At 45.0% G+C, this 25,004-nt stretch overlaps 1 protein-coding gene across 1 annotated transcript in view; it reads right to left on the bottom strand.

Annotated features, from left to right (window-relative positions):
* Positions 1-25,004, bottom strand: part of LOC108801929 (transcriptional repressor CTCF-like) — a gene marked incomplete at its 5' end in the record, with an annotated part of 48,113 nt that overhangs the window by 12,560 nt on the left and 10,549 nt on the right. The window contains 2 exons of the mRNA XM_018573836.1: positions 2,443-2,603; positions 14,853-15,002. Of these exons, the coding sequence (XP_018429338.1) occupies positions 2,443-2,603; positions 14,853-15,002 (311 nt within the window). The remainder of the gene's footprint in view (positions 1-2,442; positions 2,604-14,852; positions 15,003-25,004) is intronic.

Below are 25,004 nucleotides of genomic sequence, written 5' to 3'. Positions count from 1 at the left end.
ACTGGCTGAAGATGAATGCAGACCACCAGAGCCAGCTGATCTGAGGTCTGTATTAAGGTGGCAATACACATTACAATTATCTGCAGATTGTCTGTGGTCAGATGGAAAAAGTGCAACAGATTGGCCCAGGTGGAGATTACTCCATCCACACAGTTAAGTGTAGATGGAGGAATCTGTTGCACCTTTTCCACCTGACCATGGAAAATCTGCAGATAATTGTAAGGTGTATGGCCAGCTTTAGGGGAATAGGAAGGATGGGGAGGGCAAAGGGGAGGTGTTGCCAAAAGTGGTTTTAAAAAAGATACAAAATTACTGAACTTTTTAAAAGGGAATGCATTGAGCATTTCTACATTATTAAAGGGTTTATCCTACACTAATTTTTTGATGTATCCTACACTTTTAATATACATTTTTTTGCAAAACATTTATAGGTTTACACAGGAGACCTTTAGGATTGTTAAGCCATACTAACCCACCAGGAAGATTGACACCAAGCAAAAGTGCAGGACAGGCTTCTCCCTTTAAGTATTATACCACAGAAAGAGCAAGAAAATTTATAAAAACAAACCCTTCACATAAGGCCAGGATAGCTTAAAAGAGAACTATAGGGTAATTATTTTTCCCCATAGCTCTCTTAACCTCCCTGGTGGTATGATTTTTTTTTTTTTGGTTTCTTTTTTCAGTCTATTTTTTTTAAATACCCTGCCGGTTCCGCCCCCCTGCGATGCGTACGCTCGCAAGGGACGGAACCCGGAAGATGGCGCCGGCCGGAGAACACAGCCCGGATCGAGGGACAAGGTAAGTAATGTTATGCGGCATTCCCGAGCGTAGCTCGGGGCTACCGCTTATGGTATGGAAAAGTAACCCCGAGCTACACACTGACAGTCACGGCTCTATGCAGGGAGATTATCGAGAAGTGGGCAAGCGACAGTATGCGTTTGCTCATTTCCCGATCTATTGAGCCGAAGTGTGACAGTTCATTGTCATACGTCGGCTCGAACTATGAGGATGAATGATTTTCACTTACCTCATAGTCCTCTAAGTGATTCTACATGTGGAACTACATAAGCAACACCATTTACAAAGGCTACTAGCTAATTTGAAGCATGTGGCCTTTGAAATAAAATGGTAAGAGCCAAGATTAGTCTTTAACTACTGAATTCTTGCCTAGAAAATCCCCCCAAACAATTATGTACAGTTGGTTTTTAGTATCCGGACATAAAAATCATCTGGTCCTTAGCGGTCTTAAAATTAGAGGAATACAACCTCAGATGACCACCACACGAACTCCAAAATACACTGCGCTCGAGTGAAAAACGCAATAAAGTGAAGAAAAATCAATGTAATTTGATCTAAATTGTTCTCTCTTTAACAATTAGTATACCCCCTCTTCATGTTTGTATTTTGCATTTTTTACTCGAGCGCAGTGTATTTTGGAGTTCATTTACTTAATTTGTATGTATCCCATGCGAAATGAACACAGCAGCTGGGTGTAGGTTTATCACCATAGCGCAGGTCCGCTTGATAATACATGACCACCACTACACGACATTACACGGTGTCATTATTAATTTTGCAGACATCAAGACAAAATGAAGAAGCCATGTGTGAGTGTTCTTAGGCACTTTTGCTAAAGCAACATAGCTGTATATATACAGTATGAGATCTAGGACACTGCTGCCTCAGGAAATCTGGTGATGTCACTACTGTGCTGCTCGTTGTTCTGCTTGATGGATGATCTGGCATGAGGCTTTAAAACCTTTCCTCTGCCAAGCTGGCCGCCTCCACACAGACGCAGTGTGTAACAGGCGAAGTAAACTTTGGCCCTCCAGCTTCAGGGTTTGCCTACCCCTGGCTTATAACAAAGCATGGTAAGTAATGAGGGAAAGATCAGCTTCAGGGAGCACAGGCAATACTGATGACTAGTACATTTTTTTGTGTACAGCATCCACAGTTTAGCTCTTCTTCAAAAGAGTTTACAAATACCAAATTCAAGTACTGTTTGTGAAAAAGGGGAACTGGGTTGTGATTTTGGAATATGTCCCTAAAAAGGCAGCATATGTAGAAAATCACAAGACACTTATTCTTCAAGGACTGCAAAAAAAAAACAAAAAAAAAAAACAATCCACTGTATCACAAAATCAGCTGTAGAATATAATTTTCCCTTTTTGTCTCCTAAACCAGGAAACCTACACGAGACAAAGGATTAACTCTACAAACAACAGTCTATGGAAATGTGAGAGATTTGTCTTCCATAGGCAAAGTAAAAAAACAACAAAAAGACAACTGTTTCAGTCCAAATATCATGTGAACAAACATGAAATAAGCGTAATAACCATTTAAGGTGCATTGAAGGGTATCAAAAATTTGGTATCTTCCAATGACAAAACTAATGTCCTAGAAATTTTACTTTAAAATAATTCAACAAGAAAAGTAGGTCACCTGTCTGCAAGCATATTCACACTGGTCACATTTAAATCGCTTTTCATTTTTGTGAGACTTCTGATGCTGAATCAGGGCATATCGCTCATGAAAGACTGTATCACAGTACCGGCACTTCTTGCCTTGCTCAATAAAAGAATGCTGCTTTCTTAAGTGAACCCCTTGATGAAGAGACAAACAAATTATTAAAATTCTGGATTATAACATGCCATTTAAATCAATAAATTAAAACAAACAAAAACAATTGACTTCACTTAAGCCCTTTTGATGCCAGGTCCTGCTCTCCACTTTTGACCACAGCTGGCTAGACTATTTCTGCAGTTTTTTCCCCTTAAATTTTTTTACTTGCTGCATTTATTTGGAGTTAGTAAAAGACCCCCTTAACCATGAAAGCACAGGACCTCTAGAATAAAAAATAGGTTCCACTGATTTTGTAGCTCCTATATATAGATAGAGACCCCTCTTGGCCTTTCCACTGCGTGCCAGAATGCAATTGCCCGCAGAGATTATGGATGACAAATATTCTCTTATTGCTCCTTAACAGGCACCTTTATCTGATTTCTTTTAACAGCCTCCCAATACTATTGGGACTATATGTATTTTATGTTAAAACATTTAGGCAGATGAACTCACACACTTTTGTTATACCTCAAGCCCCCACCCCCCGGTGTACCGCTGGTTACTATTCTACTTATACACCCCCGGGGCACCACCCCCACACAGATCCAGTTACCAGAGATAATACTAACCCTCTTACACGTTGCCCCCTCCTGCCCTCGTTTTCCTTTCCATAGTCTCTACCTTATCACCCGTCTCTTGTGCTACTTTCCTCCCTCTATCTTTCACTTTTCCTCACTATATTCTACCTTCCCTTTTTATTCTAGGCATCATAGGTCCCAATGTAGTTTTTTTTAATGGGGGAGGGGTTATGTACCAGAGTACGTTTTTAGACATTTTTTGTTGCCAATTACATTGTTTATTTGGGAATAGGTATAATTCGTCTTCGATAAATATTGCAGTTAGTATACTGTATTGATGAACTAGAGCACTATATACAATTTAGTGTTGTAGTGCTAAAACAGCAAATGGCAAAAGCCCCTTTTGTAAGACTCCCTTATAACCAGATTTATGGAGGCATTCGACTCCAATCTCCACAGACCCATGCCCACCCACCTTCTGGAAACCCACATTATAGTTGTCCCCACAAAGGACAAGGGCTCATCCCCATGTAGCAACAATCTACCCATATGGTTATTCAATGTAGACATAAAATGGTGAAAATCTTGGCTAATTGGCTTCTGCCACCCCTTCCCTCTTTAGACCCAGTTGGCTTGGTCCCTAGTCGCGAACATGATTAACCCCCACTGCATGACTACTTCTGGCATACCCAGTCTGTATTCCCATGGATGCTGAAAAGGTGTTCAATTATGTGGCCTACTTCTATGCTGCCTTACACCCTATTGGCCTCCAGGTCAGATTGATGTTCCCCACATCAAAACTCTGTATGCCAACCCAAAAGCAAAGGGTATGCATTAATGACCACCTATTAAACCCCTCTGAGATACATAATGGAACCGGGCAGGGGTGTCCCTTATTCTCCATAATCTTCATCATTACTCTGGAACCATTCTCATGCATAAGGGTGATCATACATGGCATACTAACGCCGAGGAATTTAAGATATCCACTTCACTGAATACCCGATATTTGCTCTCACCTAACCGCTCTCTATACCAAACCTACTGAAAGCATTCTATGAGTTCCATCGCATCTCCAACTGTATACTAGTCACTATCCAATTGAAGAACTGGGATAAATGCCACTTTGTGGTTCAGCAGGGTGGCCATTGTGAAAATGAATGCCTTACATCGACTTCTGTACCTGTTCCAAACCATTCCCATTGTCCTTCCCAGTCAGTTCATCACCTCAATCCATTTGCAGTTTTAAAACTTTCTTTAGAATAATAAAGCCCACAAGGTTAAGCCACAGAACTCTTACTTCCCTGAAGCATAAGGGGCGGCATCGACTCCCCAGGATTTGCTTAAGTACTATTGGGCTTGCCACTCGACCAGGAAAGTCCAGGATACCCTTAAGGACTGGGTCCTACTGGAACACGTTCTTGCCTAGCCCCCTACGCTCCAGCCCATGGAACGAGAAAATGCACCTTTCTACGGCCCTCTGCAACCAGTTGCAGCCGCCGCTCTGCTCCTCAGCCCTTCCCTGCTGCTGCCTTCAGCAGTCTGTGTCCTTTTCAATCCCCACTGCTCTCCCCGCCTGTGTCAGCAGGACACAGACTACTGCAGCCAGAACCAGCGGGGAGGAGAGACCGCTGTGACTCTGCAATCCCCCGCTGCCCCCCCTATTTGAGCAGCCGCTCGGGGTTTCCTCTTGCCCGGTCCGTTTTTCCTCTGCCCGGCGCTGTTCCGCCTCAGCCCCGCCCTGTGTCACTTTAGCCCCACCCCAGTTGCAACTAGAGGCTGGGAGCCATACCCAGCCTGCTATTGGATTTTTTAGAATGCAATACCAGGCTGGCTATTGCACCCGCCCACTGCCTGCTGTCAATCAGCAGATGAGAACCTGGAGAACTTTCTCCTGTGTGTCCCTCCTCTGCTGATTGACAGCAGGCGGGTACAATAGCGTACATCTTGTCTACTGGACTAATACAGCTTACCCATTTACATTTTGTAGATAGAATAATTAGATAGATACTGGGAAAAGTCATTTTCAGTTTCGGCCTGACAAATGTTGCTGCAGGAGGTGCGTTGCGGTGCCATTCCTTCAATGGATACCAAATGCATCTCCCGTCTGCAGTGTGATCGCCCGCACTGGAATGTGCGGTACTGCAATGCCCTGCGTTCCAGTGCAGTGCGATTGCAAACAATGTGCATACTATTTTATTCTGAAGTAAACTGTCTGTAAAGCTGCATTTGTGTATTTTATTTTAAATAAATGACAGTATTTTTTTAATCCTATTCGATTAATCGAAGTTAATAATCAACTAACTAAGATTATTAAAATAATCATTAGCTGCAGCCCTAACAAACTATCTTCCACTCAAGACCGCTTAACCTTCCATAAAATATCAGATATTCCTTATACATTCTCAAGGCGCCACCAAGAAAAGGACACTCATTCACATTTGGTGGACATGCCCTAAAATGTGCCCATTCTTGTCTCAAGTGAGCTGGCTCATCGAGCAGATCTTGGGTCATTCTCTACCCTTCCATCCGGCTCCATTGCACTTAACCCTTTCGCTGCCAAGGACGTACGGCGTACGGAGCTACAAAAGTGCTTCCAGCTGGCCAGCTCAGTATGCCATACGGACCTGGCATTTACAGTTCTACTATAAGCTGATGTTCTACTAGCAGTTCTACTATAAGCTGATTAAATTAATAGCTGTCATATATAAATAGCTGTGACCGCTAGTCTGCCGGAGTCTGCCATCCCAGGGAGGGATGAGACACTCCATAGATCCCCGCTGCTTGTAGGGTCTGTGGCAGCGGCGACCCCTGATATGTAAAACAAAATAAAATTTTAAAAGAATAAAAAGTGTAAAAAAAAACTAATAAAAAAAGCACAACCCCTCCCTCCCCCCACATAACACACACATATTGTGGCGCACACCATGCACATGCGCTGCAGTGCGTTAGAACACATCGCAGTGCATGATCTTTATTTATTTATTTTCTTTTAAAAAAAACATTAAATTAACTGTGGCAGCGCATGGCAAAGCTTTGTGACGCATTGCCATGCGTTGTGATACCTTGTGTTGCAATTAAATATACACCTGTATCATGTTATCACAACACAAACACCAAAACAATTTTTTTACATAAAGTCGATTTACAGTTTTGCATACCTTCATTTTTTTACCTTAAAATTGCAGAAAATTGCTTGGCAGCGAAAGGGTTAAACCACTCAAAAGATCCAATTTGTAGCCTACAAGCATTTATCTGCCCCTCCACCTGCTTAATGCAGCAAAATGACCATCACACCCCACTGTTTGCGATGGGTTTTGGCACATTAATTTTGTAGCAGAAATGGAAGAATTAATCCACATTAACAATATGACTCCGTACACCAACATGTGGTCTCCATGGGTGTTTAAAACCACTGATGCATGCTAGACTGTATGCCCTGGGACCAGCTAGGATCCCTTTAATGACCTTCCAGCCAGCTCTAACTTGCAGAGCTCTAAAATATCAGCTGTGGCTGCTCACTATGCCTGTGCCAGCAAGCACCACCTTGGCCAACGGGAGTACCTTACTGACTCAGATGAGTGCTGGTTGTCAGCTGCTGTTTACCTTAGGCGGGAAATTCCCCCCCACCCCTCGGCAGCTCCAGCCTCCCCTACCTTTTTGAACTCATGCTCGTTAGAGCCCATGGGCTTGATGTACTGCTTGGTTAGTGTTGTAAGGTAAGCCCGGTACACAAACTGTTACAATGCTTTTTTGTATGGTCTATCAGTTTGTAATAAAACTGTACGGCTACCCCTTCATTGTGCCACATATTCACCTCCCCCTTTGTTAACTTTCTGTTGAAAATGTTCAATAAAAACACTCTGAAACAAAACATTTTCGATTAAAAAAAATATCACTAAAATAACTGACACACAAAAGGCAACATAACTTCAAAAATCTTACTAAATCAAGTGTTAAAACTGTATTTGTAAATTTTAAAATTGTGTCTTTTTGCAAAACCGAAAATCCAATAAACTCAAAGTGCTTTAGTGAAATAAATATCACTTTTGAAATAAATATCAAGGACATAAGAGTCTACAAACTCCTTCTCTACAGCCACAGCATTTCATACATGGAACAGAAGTACTGAGTACACCATGCCTCCTGTTCATTCACAAATCCACTGACAGTAAACACACCAAATTTTATGTTGGCCTTCTCTTGATTTATAAATGAACACTGTAGTGATCAATACTGAAAACCCTGGTGTTCATTAAAGGCAGGCAAAAGATCAGTAAATATGAGACATCCACTACTCTTTTCGCTTGCCATCCTAAATGATCTGATCCTCTCTACAGGGTGTCAGTTCTTTCTCCCCTGCAAAGCCCGCCGTCTCTGCTGCTATAAGCACAGAATGGAAAAGTGTGCCAATGCCCAGCAGGGAAGATGTGTTGGACAGAGCAGAGGGGAAGGATGTCATATTGTGAATTAACAGCTATGATCAGCAGCTTGTCAGACGCCGATCATAGCCATTAATTTAATCAATACAGTTAGAGGAACCATTCTAATACAAGTTCATGGTCGCTGAAGCAGAGCAAGGAATGCCAAAGACATAAGGCTTAATGAGCTGGCCAGCATCTCTCTTCTGACCCAAGCTTTAAGTGCTTGGCAGTGAAAGGGTTAAAGGATACCTTAACTGCTAGAATTTGGAGGTTGTAATTGCTAACCCACCCTTCTGAAATTTCCAGCTGCCTGGATTTTTAACTGATAAAATGGCTTCAATAGTTTGTCACTGCAAGTAGGAAGAACAGAAGCTCTGATTTCACTTAGAAAAGTTTACCTGCTTGTTCCAGGTCTGCAAATTAAATAAAAACAAAAGCTTGCAGGCAACAGTCAGCAATGGAACCCTTATATGTCTACCGATACACTGTCCTTTAAAAAGGGATAGTAAACTGTACTGTGTGGGGTGGGAATTTGCCCCAATGTGCAAGTATGCACAGCATATTTGCACATTAGGAGCACACTTACCTTACAAGAGCCCTTCTCCAGCGCTGTCTGATCGATCTCCGGCCCCTCACCATCTTCACCACAGAGTTCTGGCCTTCAAGGCATTCTTTTCGGCCATTGAAATTGCAACTCCTGCACATGCACACAAGAGTTAAAGCAGCACTAAAGGCTGGGTGTTTTTTTTTACCTTAATGCATTCTCTGCATTAGGGTAAAAAACACCCACAACCTTTTTCTGTCCCTCATCCCCCACACTTACTTGTGAACACTGCTGCCGGTCCCCAAGCCATTTTCAGTTTGCTGAAATTCCTGGTTGCGGGGGAGGATACTGAGGGTAGAGGAGCCATAAGCTCCTTTTGCCGTCAGTCAAAGTGTGACTCTGGGAGCTGGGGCATGGCTTGCCGTAAGCGGTGTGTCTATGAAAAACACACAGCTATTTGCAGACACGGCCAGGAACGTGTACGCACAGGTGCCTCCATTGCAGCCGGCTAGCTGAGAGCGACGTGGTGACACACTAGAGAATGAGAATTGAACATTTATAAACAAAATGAATGTAGGATTTTTATAATTGTGGGCCTCCAATTTATAAAACACAAACCCTGAAGATTTCATATCACTTTAATATAGTGCCTGACAGCAGGCCCATTTATGGCATATGCGCCGTACAGAGCACATAGAATTTTTTTTTTTTTTAATTGCTGGAGGAAAGAGGAAAACATTTTTGGGCCAGAGAAAAATCCCTATACGCCAAGCAATTTTTAAGTTTGCAACTTTAGTATTTTCTTTTTTAGAAATTTTTGTTTATTGAGCAAAATAACAGTGACACAAAAACTAAACATAAGGGCCTTCACACAGGCAGCCAACTGTTCAGCACATAATACAAGAGTGTATAGTACAATAAGGGTAACAAAACCTCAAGTGAGCCAATATGTTTCAAGGCACAGTGGCACAGCAATTTGTAACGGTCCCGGCTAGTAGAATCAAACTAGCCACTGGTCAAAGAGCGTTATGCACCATAAACAAAGTGTATTCAGTTTTCGTGTGCTACATAAAGGCTGTGCTTGGGGTACGGTTCCTATAGCTAAACTAAAGCAGTTGTTGCCAAACAGAACACTCTCCGGTAAAATCGAAAGAATCGTATCAAACAAAGTCATGCTACTTGGCGTACACAGAGCTCCAAGCACGGGAGCAGATATCATTAAATAACTAACATTAATTCAGTAAAATAACTACAGAAAAATACAGAAGAAAGGTTGGAAATAGCAGCAAGGTTGGAGAAAGAAGTGTATGAGGATAGGGAAGGCACAGGAAGGGAAGGACACCTGCCCACCCCGATTCCCAACTTGAAAGCAATTCAAGGATCAGGCTCCATTATACAGGGCTATAAACCCACACAATTCTAGGGCACAGTACCCCCCCATGCAGAAAGTGGCATTAAGGGCCGCGATCAGAGGTCATGATCTGCAGGTAGGAGTCTTGATGGTGTCTCCCACCTCAGTTCAAAATCTAGTCAGGGAGGGGCAACTCCAGAAGATATGCAACATAGTGCCCACCGCTGAATCGCATTTCCAGCACACGGCTGGGATGGTTGGGCTCATCTTGTTTAAGACGCGCAGGATCCTATACCACCGGGACAAGATATTATATCCCTGCTCCTGAAATCTGTTGGCTATACATCATCGTGCCCTTCTGCCGAGGGGTAAATGTGATACCCAGGTCAGCTTCCCACCTCTGTAGGAACTGAGGGGTGAAGTCTGACGAGGGGGCAACGAGTAACTTGTAGATCAGCGATAGCGCACGTCAAACTGGCACCCCCTTCCCACAAATGTCTTCAAATGTCGTCAAAGGCCGGTCAACATGTAGCGAGGCAGGGATTGCCACTTGGAAGTGCCTGAGCTGATTAGTCCAGACATCCAGGGGGGGCTCCAGCAAGGTCTGCAAAGGGGGAACCCCCATCCAACGTCCGCCCGCTCTAAAATTTTGAACACAGAACTTGTTGAGGCCGATTAGACTACGAAAACGTCTGTTCCGTGCCTGCTGGAAAATCCGGGTCTCCTATCACCAGGGTGAGTGGGGAAGGGAAAGGGGAGATCGAGGAAGATCGGAACAAAGATCTCACAATCCTGAGTGGCTCCAATCGTAGGGTGTTGAGCAAATTGCAGGCATGGGCGTAAAGAGCCACGGGAGTCCCGACAGCGGTATCGGGGCGACATCTAGTTCCACACGCACCCACTGCTTATGGGTGGAGTGGCAGCACCAGTCAACGACTATTGAGATGCACTGCTCTATAATAAAGAGCCACGTCTGGGAGTCCAATCCCTCCCGATGATTTAGGCATGGTGAGGAGGCACCTGCCAATCCTGGGAGCCCCATTCGCCCAGACGTAAGTCAGGAACATTCGGCAAAGGCGAGAGAAGGAGGGAGGTAGACGAATGGGTAACGACTGCATTAGAAATAAGATCCTAGGGAGAATGGTCATTTTAAGTGCGTTACAGCGACCGAACCATGTCAACGTGAGAGCCTGCCAAGTTCGTAAGTCCTGTTTTGATCTGCAGCAAGAGTGGAGCAAAATTGGCATCGTACAATGACTCCAGATCGGGAGTGATATGGGTACCCAGGTACGACAGGGAGCGATCCACCCACTTGAAGGGAAATTGAGCCTGGATTAAGCTCTGTTTAATCTGAGGCAGAGTGATATTCAGTGCTGCCGACTTAGTCCAGTTGATAGTCCGGTTGGAGAGGGAACCGTAAACCCTGAACTCCTGCATGAGTTCTGGGAGAGAAGTCAGGGCTGGGAAATAAAAAACAAGAGGTCATCTGCATATGCAGTGACCTTATGGTCCATTGAGTGACTCTGGAATCGGAAGATTCGCCTATTCAATCTAACGTAGCTTAGGAAGGGTTCCAGCGCCAGAATATACATCAGTGGGGAGAGGGGACAGCCCTGCCACGTACCATTAGTAAGAGGGAAATAAGGAGACCCAGTCTCGTTAACCTTGATGGCCGCCGTAGGGTGAGAGTATAATGCGAACAGCCAGGATAACATATGGGGCCCGAGGTGACGAAGGGTGGACCGTAAAAACAGCCAGTCCACCCTGTCAAACGCCTTCCCGTGTCCGTTGAGAGAATCATCAACGGGGAAGAGGTGGAACGAGCCCCGTGAATGACATTTAGGACCCTAGTGGTACTATATCTGGCCTCCCGGGTCAAGACAAATCCCACACCAAACGTTGGATGCAAGGCAAGAGCCTAGTTGCCAGGATTTTCGCAAACAATCAACGTTTAGCAGGGCTATATGGCGGTAGCTCCCACATTGTGCTGGGTCTTGCCCCTCTTTAGGGATCACCGACATGCGCCCTCAGGGAATCCACCGGAAAGGGGCGGTTCAGGAGAATGGAGTTAAAGGCAGTCAAAAAGTTAGGGGACAGCTGATACAGGAACCTACGATAATACGGGATCGTGAATCTGTCTGGGCCTGGGCCTTTACCAGGTGTGGATTGACTGAAAACACAAGCCAGTTCCTCGGAGATATGGAAATCCAAAATCTGTCTCCTCCAAAAGAAAAGGGAAGAGAGGCCGGAGTTCCAGGAGGTACAAGTCTATCTCAGCCGCTCGGGCTGGTGCTTCCTGTATAAGAGGCTCTGGTTGCAAATTATACAATCTACGATAAAAGTCACAAAATTCCTCCGCCATATCTTTCAAAAGCGCAAGTCGAGAGCCCCGTCCGGAAGTCTGGTGGGAAATAAAGGTTTTACCTCTCGGACTGCATATAGCCCTGGCTAGGTACTTATCAGGTTTGTTGGCTTACTCATACAGGGTCCTCCTGTCCCACACAGCTCGCATCTTCACCCTCACAAATAGTAGAGCGTTAAGAGCCTCACGAACCTGAACTAGCTCCCTGTAGGACGCCACCGCAAGAGATATCTTATGTGTCGCCTCCGATCTGTGTCGCCTCCGATCTGCATAGGCGGCTCAACAGGGCTTCAATTTGGTCAGCGTGGTCAGAGAAGATAGGAGAACCAATAGTACTTTAAGTCCCCATGGCGGGTGAAGAAATAGCCGATCGAGTAGGATTGATGAACGGTCGAGTGGTAAGTGAAATTCCGCACCTCAGGGTATAGGGTACGCCACACGTCCATGAGATGAAGTTGCTGGAGAGCCAACTTAAGTTTTCAAAGGTAGGGAAATGAGAGGTGGGAAGCACCCCTGGGAGGTATCTACAGTGGGGCCTGGAGCCACATTAAAATCGCCACCCAAAATCAGAGTTCCTTCTGGAACTCTGCTAGGCGAGTAAAAAAGGATTGCAGGAACTGTAGCTGGTCCGTTTTGGGCAAGTACATATTGGCCAACGTCACCATAGGCACGCCAAAGCTTCCCTTGACTACCAGATACCGAACTATCTCATCTACAATTTGGTCAACCCATGTCCAAGCCACCGATTTGTTGATTAGGATGCTCAAGCCCTTAGACCTGGAGAGCGGGGACGCAGCGTGGTACACCACTGCATAGTCACGATTGACCAATTTTGGAACCGCGTCCCGAACAGTCCACGACACCACGCCCTCAATGGGGACAACAAAAATAAAATGATGGAATTTTGGAAGGTGTCCCTCCACCCATCAGAGCTGCAATGCCGAGAAGGCCCCCCTCTAGGACCACAAAAAATAAAAAGGGGAGGGGGATTCCTATAGGTCCGCCAGAGCACCAGGGGAGGCCCCCTCCCCCCCCACCCGCAGCTATAGTGACAATTCAACATAACAGGTATGAACATCGTATGGCAGCAACAAAGTCAGGGAATACTACAGAATGAACTGGGACAGCGCCTCGGCTTCCATCAAGAGGGGTCATCAGGCTTCGCTCCTTGAGTGAGAAGGGCCAGGGGCATTCCGCTGACTGGCACAGTTGCGGCGATCTTAAAGATCTGGATGCTCCAGGCGGAAGTGGGGCAGAGGGCGGCCGGTCATCTGAGATTCCAGCCAGTTCGGGATTGGTATCGTCTCTGCCCCCAGGAAAAGGAACATCTCAGGCAGCTGCTGAGGGCGACGCAGATCAAATGTTGAGTCCCCCCTCCGCACAATAAAGATGGAACCTGTATGAGGCATCAGAGTAGTGGATGACCTCCAATAAGGGCCGCAGGGATCGCCGCATGCAGGTGTGTCTGGAAAGGTCAGGCATAAAATTTGAATGTGGGCACCATCATAGTCCATAGGCTTCTAGTACCAGGCCTGGCGCAAAATCTCCTCCTTGATTGAGTAAAAGTGTACCTGACATAACACATCACGGGGTGGGGAGTTAGCCAAGGCAGTAGAACGGATACCCAGAACACGATGTACACGATCCAATTCCATATCTGTTGCAGGTGGTTTATCCAGGTAGTGACTGAGAATCGCCAGGACTGTGGAGCATAGGTCCCGGCCCGCTGCAGCTTCAGGCATGCCCCGCAGATGCAGATTGCTGCGTCTGTTTCGGTTCTCGCCATCATCCAGTCGGAGGAACGCTGTAGTGATGTGTGCCCATATCTGAGTGGGCCGACACCCATTGTGGATTCCTCCACTGTCGATACTTGACCATCCCGGGACGTCACTCGCTGCCCTGAACCTCCTGTCTGAGGGCCGCCACAATCCTCGCGGCCATGTCCTCTAGACATTTCTACTGTACAGAATACTGTATATTCCCAAATATTGAAATGTATGTACAATTCAAGACAAAATCTAGTTACAAGTGGTGGAATAAGTGCAATTTGGTTCCCGGGCTGTTTGTTTTTTACTTAAAACCAAATCGGACCCTCTATATTTTTCACACAAAGCAGCAGGCCTGCTTCTTAGGTGGTACAACACAACCTCCAAAACATGGTTCTACTCAACTGCACTCACTACCAGAGCAACGCTGTTAATTGGATTAGTGTCCAGGGGCTGCTGGACATGGACAAAAGTGAGACAAGGGTTCTGCATGAGTGGTGCCATGGTCCCACTCTTCTATATGCTGGCAGCATTCAGTATTTTGCCAGAAGCATAGACTCCTCACCCTCCATTTACTATTATCCGCACAGGTGATTTTTCTACTAGGACCATAAGTAAATTTACAAAAAGGATGGGAGTCTTAATGTAATCAATGGACATTGCTTTCTAGTGGAATAACTACATTAAAGAAGAACTCCAGGAGATATTTTTAACCTGCAAGTGCTCCTTTTTATCTTAAGGTCAATTACCCGAAGCTCCAAGACAATTTTTAGACCAGTCCTTCTAGTGCCATCCCCTCCTTTGCAGCAGTCTAAGGTCCTGTAAATCACCATTTCTATACACTGTGCATAGACATGAGGATGATGAGGAAGATTTCAGTGTGCTGTACAGGAAAACAGAGGCTGGAGGGAGCGCTGTGACGGCTTGCCGGCTAGGAGCTTCAGGTGAGTATAACTTATCTTTGTCACTAGACACAAACTAGCACTTAACCCTTGCAGTGTGGGAGTAACCCCACTGCAAGGGTTAATAATTTTTCTTCAAGATCTTTAATTCATAGCCAATTTAAATTGCGTCTTTTATAGATTTTAAACTCTAGGTTCGGCTTTAAAAAAAGGCTACTAAAAAAATATGTACACTAATTGTTGGCATGTAAGCACCCATCTATAAAAAATATTTCAAAAAACAAATTTGCAGAAGCAGTTCAAGTCATGTAAAAGAAACACAAAATATTTAAGAAAACAAAAATGTCACTAAGCATTACTTACCCAAATCACTTTTTCTTGCAATAACTGTATCACAATGAGGACAGTGAAATTTGGCTACATTCTCTGTATGTTTCTGCAATATGTGCATTTTCATGGTCCCACTTTGAGTAAAACGAGCATGACAAATGTAGCACTCATATGGCTTCTCACCTGCACAAAAACAGAAAAAAAAAAAAAGAGTTGCAACCTTTACCACTTGTATCGCTTTACAGATCTTAGGCAAAACATTTGGAGCTGCTGCTGGAACCCAATTCTATTTTAAGTTTGTAAATATCTTTATTTTTGCTTGATTCTAGGGTCATCCAACTAGCTGCCAAGCTAGAATTACAAACCCTTTTAGATACTGGCATAATTACAGAGCCAAAAGTTATATTCCAAAACAAAAAAGATACAGCAAATTTATATAGCAAGGGTCAGCAAACATTTACACATCGTGTTGATTTACAAGCATTTGACTAACTGACATGCCAGTGAGTAGCATGCTGTAGACCTCAGATCTACCCCAATTCCTGCACCTTTAGACCTCAGATTAGTCCCAATACCTGCACATTCAGAAACAAAAGACAAGAGGGGCAGGAAGGGCTTTGAAATTGACAGCCTGGTAAGCTTATGGCAGTATTGCGGTATTTGTAGGGAGCAGGGGCCCAATGAAAGATCTTGTCTGTGAACATGCTGTTATGGAAATTCGCTTGGTTCAACGCACAAATCCATGCCGCACTAAACTGCGCCAATTGCGCTTTTGTGCAAGGACTGGAAGTACCTCTTTAAAGTCATGTAGAGTCAGGACACAGGAGACAGGTGTTGCTTGCGAGTTCCATGCTTAGAGAGCCAGCACAGGTATTTGTTTATTGTTTTATATCTGCCCAACCGGAAGTGATGTCTCACACAGCAAACCAGGAAGTGATGTCAACAACCAGCAAACCAGAAAGTGATGTTAACAACCAACATCACTTCAATACATAGCCAGTCAACAAAGCACATGTAGTAGAATAATCTATTACCACCGGAGTGAACTTTATCCAGCATTGCTCAGCGACAGGGGTGTGGAATTCGTATCGCCCGACGCCCAGGACATGTAGTTCCGGGCGCCGGGCAAGTGCTTTTTACACTGTTTTAGCCCTGCTATGGACAAGTAGCAGGGCTGGTTTATTTTTTCTGAAATGAGCGCCGAGAGCAGTGCTGCGAGCGGGGGCGCCGAGAACGGGGGCGGGGACGGAGCGTGGAGCGCTGAGAGCGGGGGGCGTGGAGTATAAAAATTTAACAAAATAAAAATGTTAATAAAAAGGCGATAAAGTAAAAATAATAAGACAAAATAAAATGTTTCCAAAGTAAATAAAAATTGAATAAATTAAACCCAGCCCCGCTTGCACTCGAACATGAAGTGTTTTCAACTGCGATCGTGTGCAACCGCACGGGCACGGCTGTATTGCAGCAGGAAAACGCTCAATCTGCTCAAAATAATGGCACTGACAGCACAATCGGCAGTGGTGTGCGATCCGTGACTGCCCGGTCATCGTGCACTCTAAGGGAGAAAGAGGATACCCTTGTGTTCTGTTTTAGTAATAGAGAATGTACTTGATAGAATCCCATTAACTCATAGCTAGGGGGCAAGAATATAAGGCTCCATATTTTATTACAATATTGTATTGTATGGAGGTCCAGTCCAGATGACGTGAAGCGCTCCTTGGCGGGAATCAGGATCCAACCCAGACGACAGAGAGCCGGGAGAGCTGCAGCCTGCAGGTACTGTGCTGTCACAGTCAGTATATACTGTAGAAGTCATGGAGAAGAGGGGGAGTGATATACTGAAAGTAGTATCTGTGACACCTGTGTACCGCCCGCCTCCACACTAGTATGTAATCTAATATTTTTATCTCTATCATTTAAATTATAGTAAACATTATGTGGGGGGGATGCACATTGGGGACAGTATGGACTCCATACTGTCCCTAGTGAGCATCCCCCTAACATACTTTTTTTTAAACTGTAATTTAAATAGAATTTAATAAATTAAAAAATAGTTTTATCTCTAATTGATGATTTTCCCGATTCTCTCTCCCTCCCCCCCACTGATATCTCCCTTGCGCAATGAGGAGAGAAAGCAGGGGAGGAATCCACAGAAGCAGGCACCAGATGGAAAAACTTTTTCGTAAGTAAATGCTCTGTACTATTTAATGTCTGTTTTTGGCTTTTATTATTTAAATACTTAGGCTATTTCATAAAGGGAAAGTTTTGTTTTATTGTAATTATGTATCATGCTTTTTAATAAGTAAAAGTACAGGCTTTGTTATTATACCGATTGATATACTGTATATGCCGCTGTATTATACTGTGTGATGTACTGTATAGACCACGGTATTATACTGTGTGAACCAGCCAGGCCCTCGACTTGGAGCATTTTTAAAATTTTGGCCCACTGTGTATATTTGAGTTTGACACCCCTGGTCTACATGGACTAAACATGTGTTTTCATGGATGGATCGACGTAACATTATGAAACAAACAGTGATACCAAGACTGCTCTATGTAATGCAGGCCTGTTCATATTCCATCTTTTTTTTCAAAGACTCCAGTGCCATTTTGCCAAGTTTGTATGGGCACAAAAAACGGTCAGATTAAGCTATGCAATTTTGAGAAGATCTAAACAAGAGGGAGGTATGGCCTTACGTGACACGTGTATATACTACTTTGCAGTCCATTTGACCCGTATTTTGGATTGGTGCCGTCATAGCACCTGTGAGCTCTGGATTAAAATGGAACAATTGTAGTCTATCTGGTCTCCCATGGTGCTGTGTTTCTGCCTTAATCCCGAAGATTTAAAATCATCCAACTATTATGCCTACTTTGGCAGTAGCTAAAGTTGTTTTCTTACAAAGACCGTTGTCACCAGATCCGCCCCCTTTAATTCCTATCTTAGGGAATCTTGCTTTTTTTACCGGGACTCTGGGATGGGGTATTTAAGTTATTGTGAAAACTCAGCAAGTTTAGAGACCTTCCATTTTTTGGAAGACTTGGAATGGCCTTCAGAGACCATTTTACAAACCCATTCTAGCTACGCCAGTTTAAATTATTGGCGAGAGAGACAACTATCCCATTTTTAAAATTCATTACCAGAAGCCAGACGATTTGATAGACCACTGACTACATTTCAACACGAATGTGTCCAGATGGGTTCAATGCGACATGACATCTCATTGTGTTATAGGTTTTTGGTTGGGGAAAGAACTACATCTCCCATGGGTTTTTGACAGAGTGGGAGGAAGATTTACAAATAAGTTATCCTCGGAAGCACGTATAAAATTATCTATCTTACCAATCCTCAATATGTAATACATACCAAGAACTGGGTTACAAAATTGTTCTTTCGAGGTGGTATAGGACCCCGCAGATGCTACATGCTATGTTTCCACAGTCTAACTGTTGTTGGCGATGTGGGAAGCAGACATGTTGCATGTATTTTGGTCTTGCTCAGTATTGCAAAGTTTTGGGACCAGGTTCATGTTTTTTCTACTCCAACACAATTTTATTTCAATTAAAGCTTATAAACGCTCAGTTGTGATAAGACTCCATTTTGACCTTGCAGACCTAGATGCAGGCTTTAAGGGCTTTTAGATCCAACATCAGACGAATCTTCACTTTTTTGGGCATCAAGAAAAAACTTGAATATCCTTTGAATTTTTCTCCTGGTGGGACTGGGACAATGACTCCCATTTGAAACAGATTCCTTACAGCTAACCATAAATCAAGTGAATAAGTGAATTAAAGATATGAACGCAAGAAGAGAGATGGAGGAGGAGGAAAGAATGAAACCATTTTGTATACTGACTAGGGATGCACCGATACCGAGTATTTGGGAGTACTAATACTCGCCCAAATGTTCAGATTCCTTCCACGATACCGGAACTTCCAGTCAGAGGAATATTTCCTCTGACCGGCAGTGCCGTAGGGGAACATGGAGCTAGCTTCCCGGGCAATCAGGAAGCCTGACGGCAATTAATGACCCGCCTTCCTGATTGGCAGGAAAGCTGACTCCTTGCCGATTGGCTGGCAGCATGTGAGCACATCACTTGCCACACAGCTTCCTGATTGGCCAGGAAGCCGGCTCGATGCTGTAGTGATTTAGTCTACGGCGATCTATAGCATTCCAGCTCAAATCACTAGTCATCAGCTGGTAGGTTTTGTTTTTTTTCCCCAATGTGTCCAGTGTATACTAGTATAATGCATGTACTACTGATTATCAGCATGGTTGAAATGGGAATGGAGTGTGACGAGCAGAATGATCCGCATCATTCTGCAATCTGGGCTTTCTGGGCTTTAGTACTGCTGGCAATTCCCAAATCTCAACCACAAGAGGTTTCCAAAATAGGACAGTGAATGAGACACATTTTCCTAGAAAATTGTGTGTATCTTCCTGCACTCCTTACCGGATCTCCCAGGAGATGATGTCTGTAATAGGATGCTTGTAGCGACCACGGAGGCACCATGTAGTCAAGTAGTAATTCCAAAAGATGTCACCAGCACTCCAAAAGCAGATTCAATATAATTTTAATGACAACGGTCATTCAAAATCACAAGTGCTTTCGGGGCCACGTTGGGTGGCACTTGTGATTTTGAATGACCGTTGTCATTAAAATTATATTGAATCTACTTTTGGAGTGCCGGTGACATCTTTTGGAATCCTAGAAATCTCCAGCATTCCATCCTATTTATTTACAGTTCTAGTTAGAGAGATGTGCCCCCTGGCACACATCAGCCTCTTGAAGCCCTCGGCACATCTCCCCCTCCTGAGACGCACTGCCCAAGACATCAGGCTGGCACCCCGGAGGAGAGTGGCACCACTGAGTATGTACAGGTATGGTACAGCAAAACTGCACGTGAACGTCACAGCTACTTCTGAAATATTGTCTGCTGTTTATGTCCTGTGCGTTTTTCTACATTGCTGTATAAAGTATTGCTGAGATTTGTAGTCCTCTACAGCTTGGAATCAGTGGCAGACCTACCAGGGTCGCATAAGGCATCGGTAATTGGTATCAGCGAGTACTTGAGGAAAAGTATTGGTACTCTTACTTGGTCTGGAAAAAAATGGTATTGGTGCATCCCTAATCCTGACTAAACTAGTTTGGAAACCCAGCTGTCTGAAATTTGAGACAACCACATGTCAGCAAAACAGGGGTTATGTGAACCCCAAAATAAGCACGCCCCCCCCCCGACTTAAGCTGGACAGGTGGGGGCGGGTCCTCATGCGGAAGAAATATCAGCGGGCTTGGACGACTTAAATTGCAAAGACCTCCTCTGATCACTGGAGAAGCTGAACTTACCAGAATTTTACGAGGATTCTTTAGGGACGAAAAATGTTTCGTTATTACTTACCAATAACAGGATTTCTACGAATCTTCCAGGACAGCAACCTGAGAGATGATTGGCTCCTCCAACAGGAAATACAATTAAAAAAGAAGTCCCACCCCTCCTTACCTCAATTGTGATAAAAGTAAACTACCACACCAGTGCTTGAGGGTAAACCACACACCTATCCAATATTAGATACATAACTACCAATAAGGTTGGGAAGTAGGCTTGCTGTCCTGGAAGATTCGTAGAAATCCTGTTATCGGTAAGTAATAACGAAACATTTCTCCAATCATCTTCCAGGCCAGCAACCTGAGAGGATAAGCAAGCACACCCCAAGCAAGCCTACCTTTTCAGGGCGGAACCACTGCTTGTACCACCTTGCGGCCAAACGTGAGGTCCCACGAGGGTATCGTGACTAGACAGCTGCCTTACAAATCTGGTCCACCGATGCCCCAGCTTTCTCTGCCCAAGAACTTGCTAGAGACCTTGTGGAATGCGCCTTAACTGACGGAGGCACCTCCTGGCCTTCCGAATGGTATCCGTATGTAATCACTTCCCTAATCCATCTGGCTAGGGAGGCCATAGAAGCTTGCAAACCCCTTCTAGGCCCTGCATACAACACAAACAGATGACTGGATCTCCTGAAAGATCTAGACTTCCAGATATCTAACCAGACATCTTCTAACATCTAGGGTATGAAACTCCTTTTCTTTTGGATTTTGAGGGGAATCACAAAAAGAAGGCAAATCCATCTCCTGTGATCTATGGTACCGGGTAGACACCTTAGGCAAGTACAAAGGATCTGGCTTCAAAATAACCCGATCCGGCAAAATCAGTAAATTGGGTTCCTTAATGGAAATAGCCTGAAGGTCACCAACCCTCCTGGCTGACTTAATCGCTAACAGAAACACCATCTTCAGAAAAAGCCACTTGATAGAGGCCTCAGTGAGCGGTTCAAATGGGGACTTGGTGAGACTCCCCAACACTAAGGACAAATCCCATGGGGGAAACGTTTTATCTCGTAATGGCCGAGACCGTTCCGCTGCCACTAGAAAGGGCTTTACCAATGGGTTCTCCAATAACTTAATATCTAGAAATACAGAGGAGGGCCGACAGCTGAACCTTTAGGGTACTAATTGCCAACTGCCTATCCAGACCTTCCTGCAAGAAATCCAGCACTGCAGGAACCGAGGGTAAAGCGATAGCCCAGCGCCAGGCGTAAAAACCCGCCAAACCTTTCCATAAATTTTACGAGTCACCAACTTTCTGCTGGACAAGAGGGCCTCTACCACACTGTCCTAACAGCCCTTCAATTGCAACAGCCGCCTTTCAAGAGCCAGGCCGTCAATTGAAAGAACTCCGGGTTCGGATGCACCACCGGCCGTGACCGAAGCAGAAGTTCCGAAAACCAGGGTCTCCTGGGCCACCATGGAGCTACTAGAACCAGAGTACAAGCTGACCTGGCAAGCTTCTGAAGAACCCGAGGCAGTATGGCCAGAGGAGGGAACGCATTACCCAGACGAAACCCCAGTTCTGGGCCAGAGCGTCCACCCCTGTGGCATCCACTTCCCTGTAAAGGGAGACAAATGTTGACACCTTTTTGTTGCGGCTGCTCGCGAACAGGTCTACTTCCGGCAGTCCCCATAAACTGACCAACTGGGCGAACACCTCCTGGTGGAGTTCCCACTCGCCCTGGTGTATGGGCCTGCGGCTCAGAAAGTGCCGTCTGGTTGCAAACTCCCCTTATGTGAACTGCCGAAAGAGAACAATCCCAAGACTCCGCCCACAGAAAAATGTCCTCTGCTACCTGCATCAAAGCTGGGGATCTGGTTCCCCCTTGACGATTGATGTAAGCCACTGTTGTAGAGTTGTTGGAAAACACCTGAACCTCCTTTCGAACCAGGCTTCCCTGGAAAGCCTGCAAGGCCTCTTTTACCGCCGACAGCTCCCGGAAATGGAAGAGGCCTCCACCAGGGCCACTCCCCCTGTGCCTGTAGACCCTGCATGTGGGCCCCCCAGCCCCAGGAACCGGCATCCGTAGTAACATTCATGGGATCTGCCTGACCCCATAACCTGCCTTCTAGCAGCCTTTCCCTTGACATCAACCAGGCTAGGGACTCCCGAATCTCGATTGGCAAATTAACCCTTTGTGCCAAGGACTCCTTACTCCTGTCCCACTGGGGACAGAAGGAACAACTGTAGCCCCCTGGAATGGAATTGTGCCCAGTCCAGTGCTGGGATAGAGGAAGTCATGACCCCCAGAAGTCTCATTATCTCCCTGAGGGTCACTGAACTGCTGGACCGGGTGGCCTGAACCAAGTCCAGAAGTTTGCAGACCTTTTCCTCTGTGAGAAACCACTTCCCTGCTACAGAGTCTACCCAGTATTTGAGAAAAAACAGCGATTGAACCGGGGTAAGAAATTACTTTTCCTGATTTACGACCCATCCCAAAGAAATCAGCAATTCCTGTACCTTCTTTAGACTGTCCAAAACTGCCCCCTCTGAAGGACCATATACAAGAATGTCAACCAGATAGGGGATTAGACAAACGCCCTGGAGGCGCAAAAAGGAAACAGGCTCTGCTAAGATCTTTGTGAAGATCCTGGGAGCAGATGACAGGCCGAAGGGAAGTGCCCGAAACTGCCAGTGCATGATCCCCTGCCCCGTCTGTACGGTAAAGCGAAGGAACCACTAATAGTCCTGACAAATAGGAAAGTGTAGGTACGCGTCCTTCATGTCTAGTGTGACCATAAACACCGACCTCGGGAGAATCCTTCGCACCGGATACTCTCCATCTTGAAATGCTTGAGAATCAGGAACTGATTCAACCTGGACAAATTTAGGATCAACCTGAACCTGCCGGACGGCTTGGGTACCAAGAACACTTTGGAATAAAATCCCTGAAACTGCTGTTCCCCTGGAATCATATTCTGGGAGGCTAAGTCCAGCAACACCTGCGCCTTTAACTGTTCACTGGGTAAGATAGTCAAATAAAAAAAGGTCTGGGGAGGCTGTGCCAGAAATTCCAAGCGATAACCTCCACGTAGGAGGGCTGTGGCCAACTGACTGGATGAAATTTCTTCCCACCGCGGGACAAAAAGCGAAAGCCTTCCCCCCACCTTTGTGACGGCGTCATTTGGACTCCTTGTTAGCTGTCTCCGGAGCTGAGAAATGTAACCCCCCTCTGGGTTTGTTCTTGTTAAAAGGCCAGCCCCGCTTATGAAACTGTGGCTTATTAATCGGCTCGTGCTGCTCTTGGGAGGTGCGAAAAAACGCTTATTACGCACTCTCCTCTTCTCCTCAGGGAATTTCTTCCCCTTCCCAGAAGACCTGGTCAATACCTAATCAAGACCGGAACAATAAACTCCCTTCAAACGAGAGAGAACAAAGTCTAGACTTACAGGTGAAACTCGATAAGAATATCGTGCAAAAGTTCATTTATTTCACTAATGCAACTTAAAGGGGAAACTAATATATAAGATATACCGATTACATGCAAAGCAAGATAGTTCAAGCCGTGATTTGTCATAATTGTGATGATTATGGCTTACAGCTCATGAAAACCCCAAATCCACAATCTCAGAAAATTAGAATATTACATGCAAATCAATAAAACAAGGATTGTACATAGAACAATATCGGACCTCTGAAAAGTATAAGCATGCATATGTACTCAGTACTTGGTTTGGGCCCCTTTTGCAGCAATTACTGCCTCAATGTGGCGTGGCATGGAAGCTATCAGCCTGTGGCACTGCTGAGGTGTTAATAGCGGCCAGGATGCTTCAATAGCGGCCTTCAGCTCTTCTGCAGTGTTCGGTCTCATGTCTCATCTTTCTCTTGGCAATGCCCCATAGATTCTCTATGGGGTTCAGGTCAGGAGAGTTTGCTGGCCAATCAAGCACAGTAACACCATGGTCATTGAACCAGGTTTTGGTGCTTTTGGCAGTGTGGGCAGGTGCCAAGTCCTGCTGGAAAATGAAGTCAGCATCCCCATAGAGCTCGTCTGCGGAAGGACTCCAAAATGTCCTGGTAGACAACTGCGTTAACCCTGGACTTAATGAAGCACAGTGGACCAACACCAGCAGATGACATGGCTTCCCAAATCAACACAGACTGTGGAAACTTCACACTGGACTTCAAGCATCTTGCAGTGTGTGCCTCTCCATTCTTCCTCCATACTCTGGGTCCTTGGTTTCCAAATGAGATGCAAAATTTGCTCTCATCAGAAAAGAGGACTTTGGACCACTGAGCAACAGGCCAGGTCTGTTTTTCTTTAGCCCAGGTAAGACGCTTCTGACGTTGTTTGTTGTTCAGGAGTGGCATGACAAGAGGAATATGACATTTGAAGCCCCCAATGTTGTCCCTAACACTTTTGAATTGACTTTCCTGACAATCCTCTCCAGGCTGCGGTCATCCCGGTTGTGCACCTTTTTCTTCCACACTTTTCCCTTCCACATAACTTTCTATTAATGTGCTTCGATACAGCACTTTGGGAACATCCAACTTCTCTTGCAATTACCTTTTTGAGGCTTTCCCCTCCTTATGGAGGGTGTCAATTATGGTTTTCTGCACAACTGTCAGGTCAGCAGTCTTTCCCATGATTGTGATTCCTACTGAACCAGACTGAGAGACCATTTAAAGGCTCAGGAACCCTTTGCAGGTCTTATGGCTTAATTAGCTGATTAGAGTGGGACACTTTGAGCCTAGAATATTGCAACTTTTCACAATATTCTAATTTTCTGAGATTGTGGATTTGGGGTTTTCATGAGCTGTAAGCCATAATCCTCAATTATGACAAATCAC

Source organism: Nanorana parkeri, unplaced genomic scaffold (assembly GCF_000935625.1).
Source record: "Nanorana parkeri isolate BGI_ZX_2015 unplaced genomic scaffold, ASM93562v1 scaffold2563, whole genome shotgun sequence".
In the NCBI taxonomy this organism is placed as follows: domain Eukaryota; kingdom Metazoa; phylum Chordata; class Amphibia; order Anura; family Dicroglossidae; genus Nanorana; species Nanorana parkeri.
This window is presented reverse-complemented; position numbering and strand designations above follow the sequence as displayed.